General features: G+C 33.4%; 1 protein-coding gene across 4 annotated transcripts in view; it reads right to left on the bottom strand.

Moving 5' to 3' along the window:
* Positions 1-378: 378 nt before the first annotated feature.
* Positions 379-17720, bottom strand: part of LOC132705740 (centrosomal protein of 135 kDa) — an 87442-nt gene continuing 70100 nt past the window's right edge. For all 4 annotated transcript variants that reach the window (XM_060676588.1, XM_060676587.1, XM_060676589.1 and 1 more), the window contains 6 exons: positions 12729-12854; positions 6930-7083; positions 3257-3454; positions 3024-3200; positions 714-916; positions 379-654 (listed from right to left, as the gene is read on the bottom strand). In XM_060676588.1, the coding sequence (XP_060532571.1) occupies positions 513-654; positions 714-916; positions 3024-3200; positions 3257-3454; positions 6930-7083; positions 12729-12854 (1000 nt within the window). In that variant the 3' untranslated portion in view covers positions 379-512. The remainder of the gene's footprint in view (positions 655-713; positions 917-3023; positions 3201-3256; positions 3455-6929; positions 7084-12728; positions 12855-17720) is intronic.

Raw genomic sequence — 17720 nt, 5'->3', positions numbered from 1 at the left:
TGGAGTGAGTGGAACATATGATTAAAAAATAGAACAATGTAGGAAGCTAATAACATGCCAGACTACTCGACTACCGAGAGGGTACATGAGGAACCAAAATTTATAATTGAAGTTGTGTAGTAGTAGTAGCCACATTACTCTCATTCTATAGTAGGCATGTTAGTGTGACTATAACTTGGAAACAATTTGAGGTGTGTGGGTTTTAAAATTTTTTTCAAAAAACAATCCTTGGCATTGATCTCAACTTTACAATTGCTAAGCTAACTAAATATAAATTTGTTTTCCAGCTTATTTATGGAAATTAATATGAAATATTTGCCTCAAACATGTCTCAATTATTTGGAAACATGGTGAGGGTTGTGATTTAAACCTAGGATGTGGTCCAGATTTCCTAATTACATTAGAGGAAGGGATGGATTGGTGTTAATAAAATGATATAAATAAAAAAATCGCAATTTATTGACATTGATATGAGACACAAGAAATACGATGAATTTAAAAACCAGAAATATTTACAAGGACGGATACGTTTGTTTGTCAGATTGAGACTTCGAAAATCTTTCATTAGCTAAATCTCTAAGCAGTTGGTTATTTTGCCGACCATATTCGGCCGCCTTTTCCTGGTAGAGGTTCAATTGTTCTCTATTGGTTTGTCTAAAACAAATAAGCTTTAAGTCTCCACAGGGCAATTTTTGATTGGTAATTCTACTTACAATTTTTCGCGTAGATCGTTTATGCCGCGTTTCAGTTTTTCGATTTCACCGTGGAGATCCTGATTGAGCAGCCTCTGATCGATAATTTCTTGTCTTGCTTCTGTCAATAATTTCTCTACCGAATGCAGATTATTACGCTCCTTTTCTAACGCGGCTGCCAGTTCTTCTTTGTCACTTCTGAGCGTGTCCACGTTCCTCGATATCTACGTCAATTGGTAGAATTTTATAAAAGCCACTTCGTGACGTTTTCTTTCGATAATCGATTAGCCAATTTTCTTTATGAACTATTATATTTAATGGTTATAGTTCTATGAATGAACTGAGCAATAGCACGAGCTTCCAGGTCAAAAATTTTATCGGCTCAGACAGTTTATTATAAATAAAGGCCGCTAATAATAATAATATCTGTTTTATTGTATTGTTAAGTCTTCTATAGCGAAAAAATCAACTAAACTCATTTAGTTTCAGAATATTAAAACCAAAACTAACATTGCATCGACTAACAAATTTAAAGTATTAAGTCTAGTCGAAGTGTTTTCATCAAAATAAATAAGAACTAAAAGTTCAGATTTTCACGAAATTATATATTTTTACATGACAATTGTTTCGACACCGTGTCTCTATCAAATGTAATATTTACAAATTACCTGCTACTATATATACCGAAAAATGACCATAAAACCTTAATTAATGTTGTGAGAATTTAAGTTCAATAGAGGAGAGTTATTTAAATCTAATTATTGATCGTTAAGCAATACATTTGAATGTCTCATTTTGTTGATCTCCATGGCTTCCAATAAATTTAATTTCTACTTTTTGTGGCTGTATGTAAAATATCAAAATTGTCGTCAAAAATGTGTTTTTCTGTGTTTAAGTGTGTAGCATAATTAGAATCTAGACTATTGTTTTTAAACGCTCTCTTATCTTTGTTAATGCGTTTCTTGAAGGATCTACCTGTTTGTCCAATAGAAATTTTAGGACAAGATCCGCATTTCAACCTGTAGACACCTGATTTTTGAGATTTTGGACATTTCGTTTTATTGTTTTTTTTTTAAATTATGCCATTTTTTATGTCCTGTATTGTTTGTTCTCACCGATGCTTGATAAATAATCTAATAATTTTTTTTTATTAATTAGATGATCATTTTCATTATCATCCAATTTTTTGCATAATATAAATATTTCATTTTTAAAATTTATCTGTAACACCTCTTAATGATATTGTCCATGAATGCAATGAATAACTTCACCGCCTTATCTTAAACTCACTTGAGTCGTGACATAGTTTACATTAACTTCATATAGCCTCCTCATTATTATTATCCTATCCACTCCGTGGAAATGTGATTTAAACTAATTACCTCATAAATTATTATTTATATGATCAAACCTAAAAAAAACACTTTGTTTGCTAATTTTTTCAGTTAACACCGAATTACGGTCTTCAAAATTTAAGGAATATTTTAATTTATATGACTCGAGCGCCATCTACCTTGAGATTGATGAAACATCAAGTGAATCATGCAGAAAGTACCTCAAGTACTGTTTATAAAAAAGGAGTTGATTAAATAGTGTAAAGAGTTAATATATTTTTAGAACTCAAATTTATTTTATATTAGTATCGTTTTTAACGTTTTGAAGTTCTTAAACTATTCCTGCCATCTCGCGACTAACGTTTTTATAGGGAAGTTTGACATTTTGAGGTTAGGTTTACTCAGTTAAGTTTTGACGAAAGAGTGTTGTTTGGGTTTTTTGTGATAAGTTAAAAACATTGTTACGGTTAAAAATGGAACTTAATCGGGAGCATTTTCGTGCAATAATCCTGATTTAGCATCTAATGACTTCCTTTTATTCCTAGACATTAAGAATAAATTACGTGGGCAACGATTTTTGACACCAGTAGAAGCGATTTATGCCTTTAAAAAGCATGTTTTGGAGGTGCCCGAATCGATGGGGAAAAGTGCTTTGATGATTGGTTTTATCCAATGCAAAAGCGTATTGATCATCAGGGTGAATATTTTGAGAAACAAAGTCATATTTGTTGGTCGCTTATAGTGTTTTATGACAAATCCCGAACTATAAAAGGTAGTCCTCGTAGTAAAAGCCTTTCAGGATTTTATTTTTACGGTAAAATAGACCCATAATATGCAAAAAAAAATTTCCAAAAGTGTGGTTTTAAAATCTTTGAAGTTTTTGTGTGACATTCATTTTTTTCAAAACTTAATTGTCACCCATATTTGGAATATATTAAACAAAGACATCACTTGTGATCTCGCCTATGTCAAGTACAATACTTCCCGTCAACGTTACCTGTATATGATAGTCTTCCTTACTGTACCGATCCTGCTTGAAATTGTCCTTCTCCTTGTCCAATTTCGTGCACAAGTCCCTCATCTGTTTAAGCTCGGTGATGCATTGTTCTTTTTCCGCGTCGCTTCGTCTCAGCTGCATTTCCAGACTGGCAATTTGACCGGTCATCTCTGTCATCTGGAACGAAAACGATGGTAATAGAAACCTATCAGAATCCATACGGACCAACAAACTTGTCTCTCGTAACAACGAATGGCGGACTCCTGATCTTCGATCTTCTTTTCGAGATCGGCGGTGTGATCGAGAGCCACCGACAACTGAATTTTCGACTGGGTCGCTTCATTTTCCAGGGTGTGGTTAGTGTTCTCCAACACGTTGGCCTCTTGGGAGAGACACTTGAACTGGTCCAACAGTTCGCCCCTTTCTATTTCCTGTGCAACAGATTTGCTGGTACTACTCGGGTACTTCAGTCGCGTTATGGAAAATAATGAAATTTGTGAATCTAGACAACGAGAACGCATCCTTATATCCTTGTCAGACAGATATGGTACACGGTGTTTCACCCTAAGTATATATTATATTAAATTCTAAATATTGGCTTGGTTTTGAGTATTTTTTGTCAATACATAGTTACATAGTTTTTGAGAAAAATGACCATTTCCAGGTTTTTGCGTAGGGTATTTTTTACACTTGAAAACTAAAATTTGAAATTTTTATGATTGCTTGAAGGTCGTGGTTAATATTTAACGCTTGACCTATCTATGGCGAAAATAAAACAAAAGAAGCTTTTATTTTAAATTGGAAAACACATTTTGTTGATATTCATTTGTGGACACCCTGTATAAGATATAGGTATAACGAAAACTCCCGATTTTAGTTTTCAAGTGTAAAAAAACACATTCACCCAAAGACCTGCTTTTTCGAAAAACAAAAATGGAAAAGCGAATAATTTGAATTTTTAAAAATATTCGTAGAATGCCATTTAAAATGATAAATAATGTATACATAAAAATATAAATGAAATATATACGTGACGTACTTATTGGGATAAGGTATAGGAGCACCTTAACCCTGTACAATATTATAAAGCGTCAGTTCGGTTGTATGTTATAGTGTCCTTATCAGTGAGGGGGTCTTTTTTTTAAATTATATAATGTTTCATTTTTTACCGAAGAGAATCTTCACCAGTGCAAAATGCTTTCATTTAGATATAGGTGAAGCCTCCAGCAGAAACTAAACCAACTTTAAAGCGCACAAAGAAATGAAAATATATCTGGTGGCCTAAGAAAAAAATAGTATATTATGCAACAAGTGCGGCAAACGACATTTGACTCACGAGTTTATTTGACACGAGCGGAGCGACTGTTTAATAAACGAGTGACTTAAAAAGTTTACCAAACGTATTGCATACTATACTTTTTCTACCACTGTTAGTTTTTGGGTACATGTTCGCAAAACAACAAGAATACGTTGACTGACATGACCGTCAGAACTGACAAACGTCAAAATTCAAATCGTGGGAAATATCTCCGAAAACATCCGATTGCTCCCAAACCCGTGCGGTAAAATCCCGGAAATGTCCGAAGTGGCTCGGATCCGTGGGACAAGAAACTGACGTGGTAAAGTGACGCTTCCCGCACGCTAGATCGGTGATTAATTAGGTATTTTTCAGACGGGAGTAGAAAAAAATTATCAATTATATTTATAAATTATTCACTTCTAATTCAGATTAGGAAACATGACTTATCTTATTTAAATTAAAGCCGAATGCTTAAAATTGCTTTCTACAATCAAACACTGTAATATTTAACTATGTAAGATTTATCAATTTTATGAAGTTACAAAGTAAATGTATCAATGATAATACCTATCAAATATTAAAAAAATTACATGATCGTTTTATTTAGGTCTCGATCCATACTATTTAATTTAATAATAATAAAATAAACAGTGAGTTTTTCTTATGTAAACAGGTCTGAAATGTCTCCTAGTGTATAACGAGTATGCTGCGTCGGCGCCCATTGTGTGGCTTTTCATTAGATCGGACCTATCTTATTAACAAATTATCCAAAATATCCAACGAATAGAGAGACGTGGCCGTTTTGCAGATGACGCAGTCATAGTCATTAGTGGAGAAAGGTGAAAACTGAATGATCCCACTATTACTGATGTCACTGTTCATAGCTTTGAGTGTTAAAATAGCCCCATTGCAATTCTAAACTTAAAATAAATAAAACTAATAAAATCAAATATCTTGGAGTTATTATAGAATCAAATTTAATTTAGACTAGGTTATGCTAAAAAAGGTACACTGTTCGTTAGTTAAATCACAATTTAATTACTGCCACTAAAATCATAATTGAACCTTTGATTGTCACTCAAAAATATGCCTCGAAGGTGATGCTGCGTAAAAACAAGTTTTATTCTATTTATTTAATGATGCCCGAGTATTACAAATTAATAAATTGTATATAAAATCAGCGGTAAGATTTGCCTAAAAAGATCAAAAATACTTCTACAAAACAACACGAAATATCAAGAGACACACACAAAACAATAACTGTATTATTTCAAATGCGAGACTATTTTGATGCTAAAAATATATTTTTTTTTCACTAACCAAAATTAATCAAAAATAGTTAACATGTTACCGTTGAATTTAAGAATAAACCGTTTCACAAAATCAAAAATAAACTCAAGCAGTGGCAAATAAATAATAAAAAACTTGGTTTTGTGCTTAGTACGAATTGTATAACCGCGATGGGTATACTCTCTGCATATTATTGTTAAATGTTACAATATTTAAAATAAAAAATGAGTAGAGATAGAAAGTCGAGAGTTTTTTCTGCATCCCCCGTATATCAGAAGCATATCGACTTTTTCTCCATTGATTGTGATATATTATAAATTGATTATTGTTTCCCATGATAATCCAAATCCATAACACGACAAAATCGATAATCAGATAAAAATGTACAAGCTGTCAAAATTTTCAATCATGCCGACTTGATCATGAATAGAAGCCAACTAAGTAATATTTTGTTTTTATACAAAAGTGTTCACTTATCTGGTTTTTTCCTTCCTGTGAAATTATTTTTTAACGGATTTTGAAACATTTGGTGTCAAAATGTTGCAAAAAAGTACGTGTTTTAAAAAGTTTTTGTTCCCACTAGGGTGCTATTTGAAAAAACTAGGTTATCCAAAAAAATAATAGTTTATTACATTAAATGCTATTTGCCATTAGAAAAGCAAAGAAGAGGGTCATTTAAATTTTTTCACATAATCAGGTGACCCGGTCAATAGTATTTATGATGGTCACAGCTTCCTAGACACAATTTTAAAAAATTAAAAAAAAACAATAACAAATGAGAAAAACCGTCCTATGCTACTCAGAATTATCTCCTGAAACCAAAAATACAAAAAAATATAGGTTCTCACATATTGTCAAAAAAACCCTTCCAAATTTCAAATCGCTATCTGTGTCTATTGTGTCACCTGGTATATTTTCAATTTGAGGATAATATTGCATATGACCTTTTTTGTTCTGTTGCTGATTTACGAAAATTACAGCACGTTCCATTTGAAAAGAGTACCATTTTCCCCATTTTTCCTTAAACTCTACGTTCAATTGTTTTTCTGTTTTCATCGTCGTTATCGGTGGAAAAATGCTATCGTTACTTATAACTAAGTTACCAATGACGAATACTTAATGTATATTCTAGTGTATTGTATTTTTTTGTAATCTGTTAGATTTTGTCATCTGCGAAAATTTACAAAAATATTTGAAGCACCACAGACAGACTATGAAGTGCATAGTGTACGATATTATTGTTGCTGTAATCAATGTCCTTGGAAATAATAATAATAATTATTATTAATATTTAGAAAAGTAGACTTAGCGGTTACCTTTTGCGAGATGAGATCCTCCGTCCTCTTCACTTCGGCGACATAATGCTGTAACTGCCTTTTCAAGTCGTCCACCTGTCGCCTCATTAGTTCTAATTCGTGACGAGCATCACGACAATCACACGCCACACTGGACAGCTCATTTTGTAGTCGCCTGCACAATAGCACATATAAGCCATATCCGAATCTCTATGGCAGAGTCTTAAAGTTTCATATCCGTTACTTGAGATTAAATGGCGAAAACTAGGCGTTCACTTCTCTTTCATTAAATATTACAACCGGTGTACCTCAAGGTTCGATTCTAGGCCCCCTCCTTCATGTCAGTCACACACACACTGATAACACGCAGCTTAGAGTAAGAGAGAGTAAAACACGGTTAAATAGCTCAGTTGGAAGTGAGATAATTAGAATTGAGTAATGGTATCTATATTAGATCCATTTTAAAATTTAATACAATATCGTTAGATAAAAATATTGAAAAAGCCTGGGTCAAATTTGGCACTAGGAGCGGTTTATGAACCCATATTTAGATTTTTTTAAATATTTCGATAACACATTAACCACGTTAATCACAGAATCTGAGGCAGCCTACTGCGTAGGAGATTTTAACATCAACCTTTTAAATGTCGACGGTTGCGATACAAAATACTTCAACGATGTGTTTGAAGTTTTGGGGCTGGTAGATGAGGTAAGTGACCATGAACATATTGTGACGTCAATATTGAAATTACAGCAAATTTAAAAGTTTTTAAAACAACAAGAAATTTTAAAAATATGAGCAGTTTAGCCGAGATCTTCGGTCTATTACTTGGAACAACATTTATCAATTGTTAGATGTAGATAGTAAAGTTACAATTATTAATGGTAACATTACCACCTTACTCAATATTCATGTTCCTCTTAAAACCTATCGAATCACTAAACCATATGCCCCATGGCTAACTGACACCATGATGTATGACAGGGAAAAATTCATGGCTAGATATAAAAAATACAAAAAAAAGACCGATTTAGGTCAGTACGAGCGGCTAAGAAATATAATAACAATAGTCATTCGTACAGAAAAGAAAGTTATTTTAATTTTCAAGTAAAACGCCAAAAAAACACATGGTCCGACCTATAAACATTGAATATTACCAAAACGCAAAATAGATCAATATTAAATAAATCAATATTTCATTAATTGTGTTCAAAAACTTGTAGTTGACGATAACTTAGTAAGCTTCTATAATAATGGCTTAAAGGAAATCTCAGAAATTGACGTTCTTAACATAATTTCAAGTGTCAAGACTACTTCCATTGGATTAGATAATATTAATATTTTAACAATCAAATTGTGTCCACCTTTTCTCCTGCCCTATATTACTCGTGTCGTGAATTTTTTTTAAAAACCTCTCTTTTCCCTGCAGAGTGGAAAAAAGCTAGGATATTACCGCTAGCAAAAATATCTAAGCCGCTGTCATATAATGACCTACGCCCAATTAGTATTCTTCCCACATTGTCCAAAATTCTTGAAAAATCACATTCCCCCTTCTACGCAATCCGGGTTTAGGAAAGGTCATAGCTGCTCCACAGCTCTGGCAACAATGATGATGATACTATCGGCTACAGATAAAATAACTTATATATAAACTAAAACTTATTATGTTAGATTATAGTAAGGCATTTGACACTCTTAATTATAGTATTTTGAATTTAATATTGAACTATGTAGGACTGACGCAGAATGCACGCGTTTTGATAGCAAATTATCTCGATGATAGATCACAGGTTGTGACTTACGCAGGAAAAACTTCTCTTTCATTAAATATTACAACCGGTGTACCTCAAGGTTCTATTCTAGGAACCGTCCTTTTTCCAATCTATGTGTCGGACTTCCCTTCTATTTTTCAGTCATGCACCCAACATTATTACGCATTATTACATTATTATTACATCATTATTACCTGTCGTTTAGTCCCGACGAAATTATTCAAGCTCTTGCTGCCCCTAATTATGATCTTGAAAATTTAAACGAATTCTCCAAAAAATCCCGCTTGCAACTCAAGCCAAATAAATGGGCTGTTATGATATTTAGCAGGGAGATTGAGATAACAGATTTTGAAAGTACGCACAAACTCGATATTTTAGTACAGGGTGAGCCAGTTAAATTCTATGAAACTTTTAAAAATCCAGGCCTGACCTTAGACCAGGATATGCGATTCACAAAGCATGTAAGTCGTTGCCTCCAGAAATGATATATGAACTTAAAACGGATATATCAATACAGAAATGTCCTAACCAGAGACGTAAAATCAATGATGTGTGACTCGCTGGTCCTTTCGCAGATTAATTATTGTGATATTGTTTATGCTCGGTGTCTAAAAAGCACAGATGTAGGACGAATACAGAAACTTCAAAATACGTGTTTGCGCTGAATTTATGGAATAAAAAAGCGCAATCCGGTCAGTCATACGTTGAATGGTTGGATAAATATGTAAAATAGAAGACATGGTCTGTTCGTAGGTATAAAAAAGTGACCAATTGCTTTTGAATGGGATTATCCAAGGGTGGTCATTAACAAACAGTGCAACAAAATTATTACCTAAAGTTTCGGAACTTAAATTCAGGTAAAATTGTGGTCCGTAAGAGAAAACACTTTTATACCTACCTGTGTAATATTCTTTGGTTTGGTATACTACTTACTTTAAATTTATTAGTAATTCTTATTTCGTGTGTTGAATCGTGTGCGAATTATGCAAAATATGTGCGAGTCTAATGTATCTCAGGAGATGCTTCCGCCCAAATGTAGAAAACACTATTCTATAGAGATTAAGGAAGTTATAAACAATGTTTATTAGACTCTCGTTGAACGTGGTGCCAGCAAGCAAGCACCTTTAGAAGAAACGCCCACCTTGACGTAAATTCCAACATCAAATGTATGGAAAATTGTGAATAATCCCATTTCAGCGAGGAAAAAAAGAAGCGATGCTGACATTTTCTCGAGTGTAGATGAAAGTGATCAAGATATAATACGGGGAAAAATTCACCAGTTATACGAGGAACAAAGCGTGCCTACATTAGATATCTTAATTAGGAGGCTTGAAAGATGAAACCGGTGTTAAATGTGGCACAACTACCTTATGGAAGTGTATTCAACACATGGGTTTTAGATTTAAAAAAATTGACAAAAGGCAAGTTTTAATGGAATCTTTTAGAATTCGGAAATGGCGACCGGAATATCTAGAAAAAAAGGATTTACAGAGAACAACAAAGGCCATTTATTTACTTGGATGAAACCTGGTTCGACACTTATGATACCCCGGAAAAGGGTTGGGTTGACTCAACTGATAAGTGCAAAACAAACGCGCCATCAAAAGAGGTAAAAGAATAGCTATTTTGCATGCTGGCTCTAAAGATGGTTGGATTTCAAATGGACTTTCTCTGTCTGCGAAAAATATTAAAGATTCTTCTCTGAATTACCATGAAGACACCACTGCTGATTTATTTGAAACTTGGTTTAAAAACAAACTAGTTTCAAACATTCCTCCTAATAGCGTAATTGCAATGGACAATGCAAGTTATCACAGTGGACAGTTGACTAAAACCCCTCCCTCATGTGACACAAAAGCAACAATCCAAAACTACATGTATAAAACGACATTTATTTTCACGAAGATTATACCAAAAAACAATTAACTGAGGTTCTACAAAGCTTGAACCTACAAAAGGAATGCGCCTGTGATAATTGTGCAAAAAATCTTGGGCATACAGTTTTAAGGCTTCCTTCCACCTTACCACTGTATATTTAATCCCATTGAACATGTTTGGCACCAACTGAAATCTGCCATTCGTCGTAACAATGTTTTTCCCCGTGTTAGCTCCAATGTCCTCAAACTTATAGAAACCGAAGTTTTTAACATCCCTCTACAAAATTGGGCAAATTCTGTTAAACATATAGAAAAAGCAGAACAATCGTATATCCATATTGCAAATAATATAGAACAAATAATAATTAGAACAGGCGATGATAGCGATAGTGATACTGATATATATCTAATTTAAGTAGGTAATAAAAATAATTTGTAATTTTATTTAGATTTAAACATAAATACATAAATAAATAAATAAATAAATATCGGTTAGTATCTTTAATAATTAAATTCTAAGCAACCTGTTCGGCCATATTTCATTCTTACAGCTTGCCCGGGTCTTTCCTAATTCGTATGTTAGTCACTTTCTTATATCTATGAACAGACTTTACCTACATAGAGCAACTTTCTACCCTTTTTATTTTGACTAGTAAAACACCTTTGGATTTGTATCGCAAGATTCGCTTCATGAATGATGTTCACAACTTAAATATTCGATTTAAGAGAACACTAGCACCCCTCTCCACAACACAGAATTATATTGACGGTCTTTCTCCTACCAGATCTCAAAAGTACCTAACAAATTGCACCTTGAAGTTAAAGAATCAGTTTCAAAACAAGCATTTAAGAAAAAAGTGTCCCAGAAACTATATTCAGAACAATTAAAATAGGGCTGTTTAATAACCACGTTAAGTCGTGTGATTTTTTTGTTGTTGTCAAATTTCTTATTTTCCTTATGTTTATATATTTATTGAATAATTGTCTACTGCCGCCAGATTATGTAACCATAAACTTTGTTGTTTGTATGTGTCACTTTATTATTATTTTAGTTACTATCTTTTGTCTTTCGTGTTATTATTTCTTTTTTTAATTTGTTAAAACTTATATGATAATTTGGCTGTTACGTTCATCTTCTTGATTAGGTTAGATGTAAGAACTGACTTCCAGTTATTTATTTAACTTGGTTGTACTGAATCTCGCTTTTTTTTTTATAAAGGCCTTTATTATTATTATTTAAAAGAAACCCTATAGGCACAAGAACACACAAGGTGTCCTGTAAGCGATAAAGCAATTCTCAATACCAATTTCAAATGTACAGCGTGTCCCGTTTTTGATGGTTTTTACAATGGAGTTACACAGAACTGCAAGTGGACAAAACACGTATAGGTGAAAACGGCAAACAGTTCGAGCGGTTCTCGGAAAATATACAGTGTGTCCAAGATAAGTTGCCGGTTTCGTATTTATTTTTTTCTGGTGTTATTCAACGAGATATAAAAAATAAACGTCACATTTTAGTTCCCACTTTTTGAGCTCCACAAGATAGCCTTGAGTGATTTTGAGTACGACTTTTCGTTTCGGCGAAAATCACCATCAACTTTATTTTTTCATATGGTCCGTGACAAAAACCACACCGCAGTTTGATTTTTGAAAATGACATCGTTAAACGCCATCTAGAGTCTATGTCAATAGCTCCAACTTTGGCAAAAGTTAGAGTCTTTTGGTCGTAATTGGAGTGTTTTAACAGCAAAAACCTATTTCCGAACTAGATAAAGGGCTCGATTTTCGAGAAACATGATGAGCTCTAGAAATTAACTGAGGACGAAGCAAAAAAATATAACGATAGTAGTGATGTCGGAGAAGAGCAAAAAGAACTTTCGATGACGTTTGTAAAAAAGGAGCAACTGAAATCATGGATCAATTTGTTGAAAACGATCTAAATTTTGACAGGAGTTTAAAACCAAAACGACATGCTTTATTAACATTTAACAACTTCTAACAGAATGCAAACTATATTTTAGATGCCTTCGTGATAAAAAGACTGAAAATTGGAAACACAAAATGGACCGAATGATCTAACCGAGCTACCCTGTAATTTTTTATATCTTCAATGTTTTTTGGCAAGTGTAACATGCAGTTATTTACAGATAGATGATATACGACAGCTTACTTGTTTTCCAGTAGCGCCGCCTCTCTAAGTTGCTTCTCCCTTTCGTAGTTTTGCTCCAGGATCGCTAATTCTTGCTGTTTGGAACGCACCACCTGACCTTGGGACGTAGTTTCGTCTGCGTATTTACTGTAATCGAGATTGTGTTTTTGGGTGTGCTGACGAAACTCTTTTCGCGGCTGATTTTGAATTAATGAAATGTAATGGAATTTCAGTTAATGTACGAAAACTAACTCATTTTTAGGAACGAGTAATTTATGTTTGGAAAATTATTAATAAGGTAAGGTAAGGCCTTTTATATTTCGAGATTTTCTTCAACTATTCCTGCCATCTGGGGACTAACGTTTTTATAGGGAAGTTTGACACTTTGAGGTTCGGATTTGGCGAAAGAGTGTTTTTTGTCTTTTGTGATAAATTTAAAAAATTGTGACGGTTAAAAATGGAATTTAATGGGGAGCATTTTCGTGCCATAATTTTTTACAACTTTAGAAGTAGACTAACCCAACAACAATACATCGATGAACTTAATTCGACTTTTGGAGTTAAAGCATCATCTAGGACTACTGTTTATAGCTGGTTTTCGGGCTTCAGTCGTGTTCGTAGTTTTCTTAAGGATGAATTTCATGAAGATCGTCCAAGAAAATATTGATGCAGTGCGGAAACTGATTTTGCAGGATCGTCATGTGACTTATCAAGTAGCAACTGTGTCTTTGGTGAAAAGTAAAACAGTCAATTCTGAATGGTAAACAACCATTATGTTTTGCGAAAGTCTTCGAAGAAATTAGAAAAAGCAACCGTCGAAAACGAATAACTCTCTACGACGACAATGCAAGCAGACAAAGAACTTTTTGTACATTAAACACGTTGATATTTGATAAGCCATCCAGCATATAGTCCTGATTTAGCACTTCTTTTGATTCCCATACATTAAGAATACATTACGTGGGCAACGATTTTTGGCACCAGAAGAAGCGATTGATGCGTTTAAAAACATGTTTTGCAGGTGACCGAATCGATGTGGGAAAAGTGATTTGATGATTGGTTTTATCCAACGCAAAAGCGTATTGATCATCAGGATGAATATATTCCATTTCAGCCAGTGAAAGATCAGCTATGAATGTTAGTAAAACAACCCCCGCCAGAAAAATTGCATAGGTAGTTCATAGGTATTTTTCTTTAAATATAAAATTATTTCAAAATCTAATCTTTTAAGAATGCACAAGTGCTGCTGAGTCAGGATGCCATAATCTCATTATAACAAAATAAAAAGTACCCAAGTACATGGCATTTTTCGCGAATAACCGTTTTATGTACCGTGTTTCTAGTGGGCTCTACCATTTATAACACGATGACTAACATCCACGTTGTCAAAACCCCTAAAAAATAGAATTGTACAAGTTTTCAGCATAGTATATCCGAACGTGTCTACTATAAAGATAAAGATAGCTTTATTTCCATAAGACTTGAGTTACAGGTGTCAGTACAATAAGAATATAAAAATATAAAAGTATCTTAGTACAGTTAATAAATTAATAATAATAATTAATAATGTTAGATATACAACAAACATATAAATAATAAGAAGCAACGAATAAGTATTAAAAGGGATCGCAAGAAAGAATATCCTTAATATTGTAATAGGCGAGGAGTAGCAAATTTACTTTTAAGGGTGTATTCGAATTTTGTTGACAGTTCGATAGGTAATTTATTATAAATTTTTAAGGTCAAAACAAAAGGACCATTTGAGACAGTCGGTGTGTAGGTTTTGTATGTTAAGATTCGGTATTAAATTGTACTGAAATCCGTATAAGTTTGGAGCTTTTTACATAAGTGGCACAATTTAGTATCTACACCGTGTGCCAAATAAAATAATCCACTATACGAACCAGAAACCCATAGTAGATACGAAAAAACTTTCGTACAAAACAAAAGTACCCCCCGCCGACATCATCTTTGTTCTTTTAAACGGAACATCCTACATATCTCGACATTTGCTAAATCCTTGGTTAAAATAAAGCTCATTTTCTTAAGAAATTCCTATTCGAATTTTGCATAGTTTAAACAGAAATTGAGGTTATGTGTTTTTTTTTTTTCATATTTTGATTACCCCATACAAAATTGTGTTGTGACGCTACTGACACAGGTATTGCAACGAAAATTTAACCACAGATTAACTACTTAATCAGTTTGACGGATGCGCCTTAACTTATACAGGGTGTCCCAAATAGGCGGTGCCGTTTTGACGATTTCAAGTAACAAAATTTCAAGATTTCCAATAATCCCTATATTTTTATTCAAATATCGATTCTAGGACAGAAAAAGGTCAGTTTGTAATTTATCTTATATTTAAATTTTCCTTAGTTTTTGAGATATTCGAGGTTTAAGATAACCCTCGTATAAATTCTATTGCTAACAATTCATATTTAATAAAACTTCGGAATTTATATTTAAAGAAATATTAATTACTTAATTTTCTACCTCGATTGAAAATATCTAATAACAAAAATAAATAAATAAAGTTTATAGACTAGCTAACCAAGGTAACAAAATTGAATAAATAAATCTATAAAAAAAATTCACTAAAAAGGGTTCGTTAGTTAATTCTCTAAAAGAACAATTTTCAGATTTCAGATTTTTGTACATAACTAAAACACCAAAGTTATAGCGCCGGATCTCGCACATGTTACGGATGTAAAATTTTTCCGATCGGATGAATGACTTTGGAGGAAAAGATGTTTTTCTGGATGCCAAAATAACCAGAAAAAAAATCAAAAATAAAAAAAAAACTTCGCGTTATTTTATTGCTCCCAATTTAAAGAGTCTAAATGCGGGTACTTCTCTCCCGAGTCTGAAGTCGGTAGCTGCAAATTTGGAGTACTTATTATGTTTTTAATATTACATGGAATATCGCGAACACCCTGTACAATACTTAAAAACCGTAAATACAAAAGTTTAAGCTGTCTTTATGGGCTATATCGTCATGTAAAAGAAAATGACAATTTTCAATTAAAAAAAAATCAGTTTTTTTGAATTTGCGCACCCTGTATATTCTTGAAAAATTGTCACGAATAAAAGTTTATAGAGCCGTATCTTCTGCTTCTTCTGGTTCAAGAATTTTTTTGCTCTCGTATATATGTACCAAATATGAAGTCGATCCCATAGGACCTACCGTTACCGAGATATAAAATTTTTATACGAGCGCAGATACTTTCGAAAATTCGATTTCATCGATTTTCGAAAGTAACAAGATTGCTTTCGAAAAATCGTCGCTGGGCGGGGCAAGTTAGTAACGTCTAGCTTTTATTATAAAAGGACGGAACTTCGCGGTTTCGTGTGGTAAAGGGACGTAATGTTTTTCAATCATGCTCTTGTACAAAGTGTCTCGTCGAACTTCAAAGTTAAATAATAGCGTTGTCGAATGATATTTTTTCAAATATCTCGCGCCCTGTATAATTGACGAAACCTGAAACTCTCTCTCGACACAGTTTACGATACTTTTCAAATAAAATTATGCCATCTTTAACGCTTTTTTTTAGAATCTTTTAGATTTTTTGCCCATAAACGACACACCCTGTACTTGATTTAAACAATGTTCGAAGTAGAGGTTATAGCCCTGGATTTTCCACGTTTCCTGGTCCAAGAATTTTTTGAAAATGGTAAATGGTTTTCGAGAAAATATTTTTTTTTCTGAAACCATGCAATGTCTTGACAGCCCCCGAAATAGTTATTTCAATATGGATTTTTTCAAATATCCCGAGCAGCTTATGTGATAGACGAAAAGCGCAAATACAAAAATTGTAGTTCTTGATGAGGCCTATGACGCTGTTTCAACCAATTAGCCACATTTTTTTATGATTTTTCGTTTGCGGCTAATAATTTACTATGTAAAAGAACAATTTTCTAGGGGATTTTAGATTTTTGCCTATAATTTGAAAACCCTGTATATAATCGAAAAAATTCCTAAAAAAAAGGTTATTGCAATGGATCTTCCGCGTTTGCTGGCCAAAGAAAGAAAGAAAAAAAGAAGAAAAGAAAAAAAAATTCAATAAAAAAAATACTTGAAAAAATTTGATTGCACTCAATTTCTACCGCTTAAATGTGGACACGGACTTTTACTTCTCTGGTAAATTTGAAGTTGATATCTGCAAATTTAGGACACTTAACACATTTCTCATTTAGCACGGAATATCGGGAACACTCTGTACAATAGTTGAAAACCTTAAATACAAAAGTTTTTGCTGTCCATACCGGCTATATCGCAATATAAAAGAATATAAAAATAAGGAGACCCATTTACATCCTGTATATTTTTGAAAAATTGTCAAGAATAAAAGTTTATGGAGCCGTATCTTCTACGTCTTCTGGTTCAAGAATTTTTTTGGTCTCGTAAACGGATTTTGACAAATGATGTTTTTTGTCGACCCCTGCACACGCGATTTTTAATTTTTTTAGAATACTTCACGACCCCCCCCCCCCCCTTTTCAATAGGTTCCTTCACGGGGCAAAGCCAAACATGAAGTCGATTGCTTAAAATTTCAGACACTTATCGTGTTTCATAGCAATATCCAAAAACAGTCGAAAATCGCCAAAAAAAGATGGATACCGGCGTCGCCATTTCTTATTCATTATTATTTCTTAGCTTATGTGCCTCGTGGAGAGTTAAAATCAAAGACGAGGAGAACGGAGAACGGACAAGCAGACGGGAACATTCCTGTACCAACGGCGATCCCATAGGACCTACCGTTACCGAGATATAATTTTTTTACACGAGCGTAGATACTTTCGAAAAATTCGATTTCATCGATTTTCGAAAGTAACAAGTGACAGAAACCTAAAGAATGAAGTAAAAGCCAAAGCCGGCATTAATATCAGGACGATAAGTAAAGTTAGAATATATAAAACTTGCGTAAGACCGGTCATTAACGGCTCTTAAGAAGAACGGACCAATAACAGGACATACGTTATTCGATCGGAAGAGAAATGAAAGAGGCCATG

The sequence above is a fragment of the Cylas formicarius genome, unplaced genomic scaffold (assembly GCF_029955315.1).
Source record: "Cylas formicarius isolate icCylForm1 unplaced genomic scaffold, icCylForm1.1 PGA_scaffold_7__23_contigs__length_41026272, whole genome shotgun sequence".
Lineage (NCBI taxonomy): Eukaryota > Metazoa > Arthropoda > Insecta > Coleoptera > Brentidae > Cylas > Cylas formicarius.
This window is presented reverse-complemented; position numbering and strand designations above follow the sequence as displayed.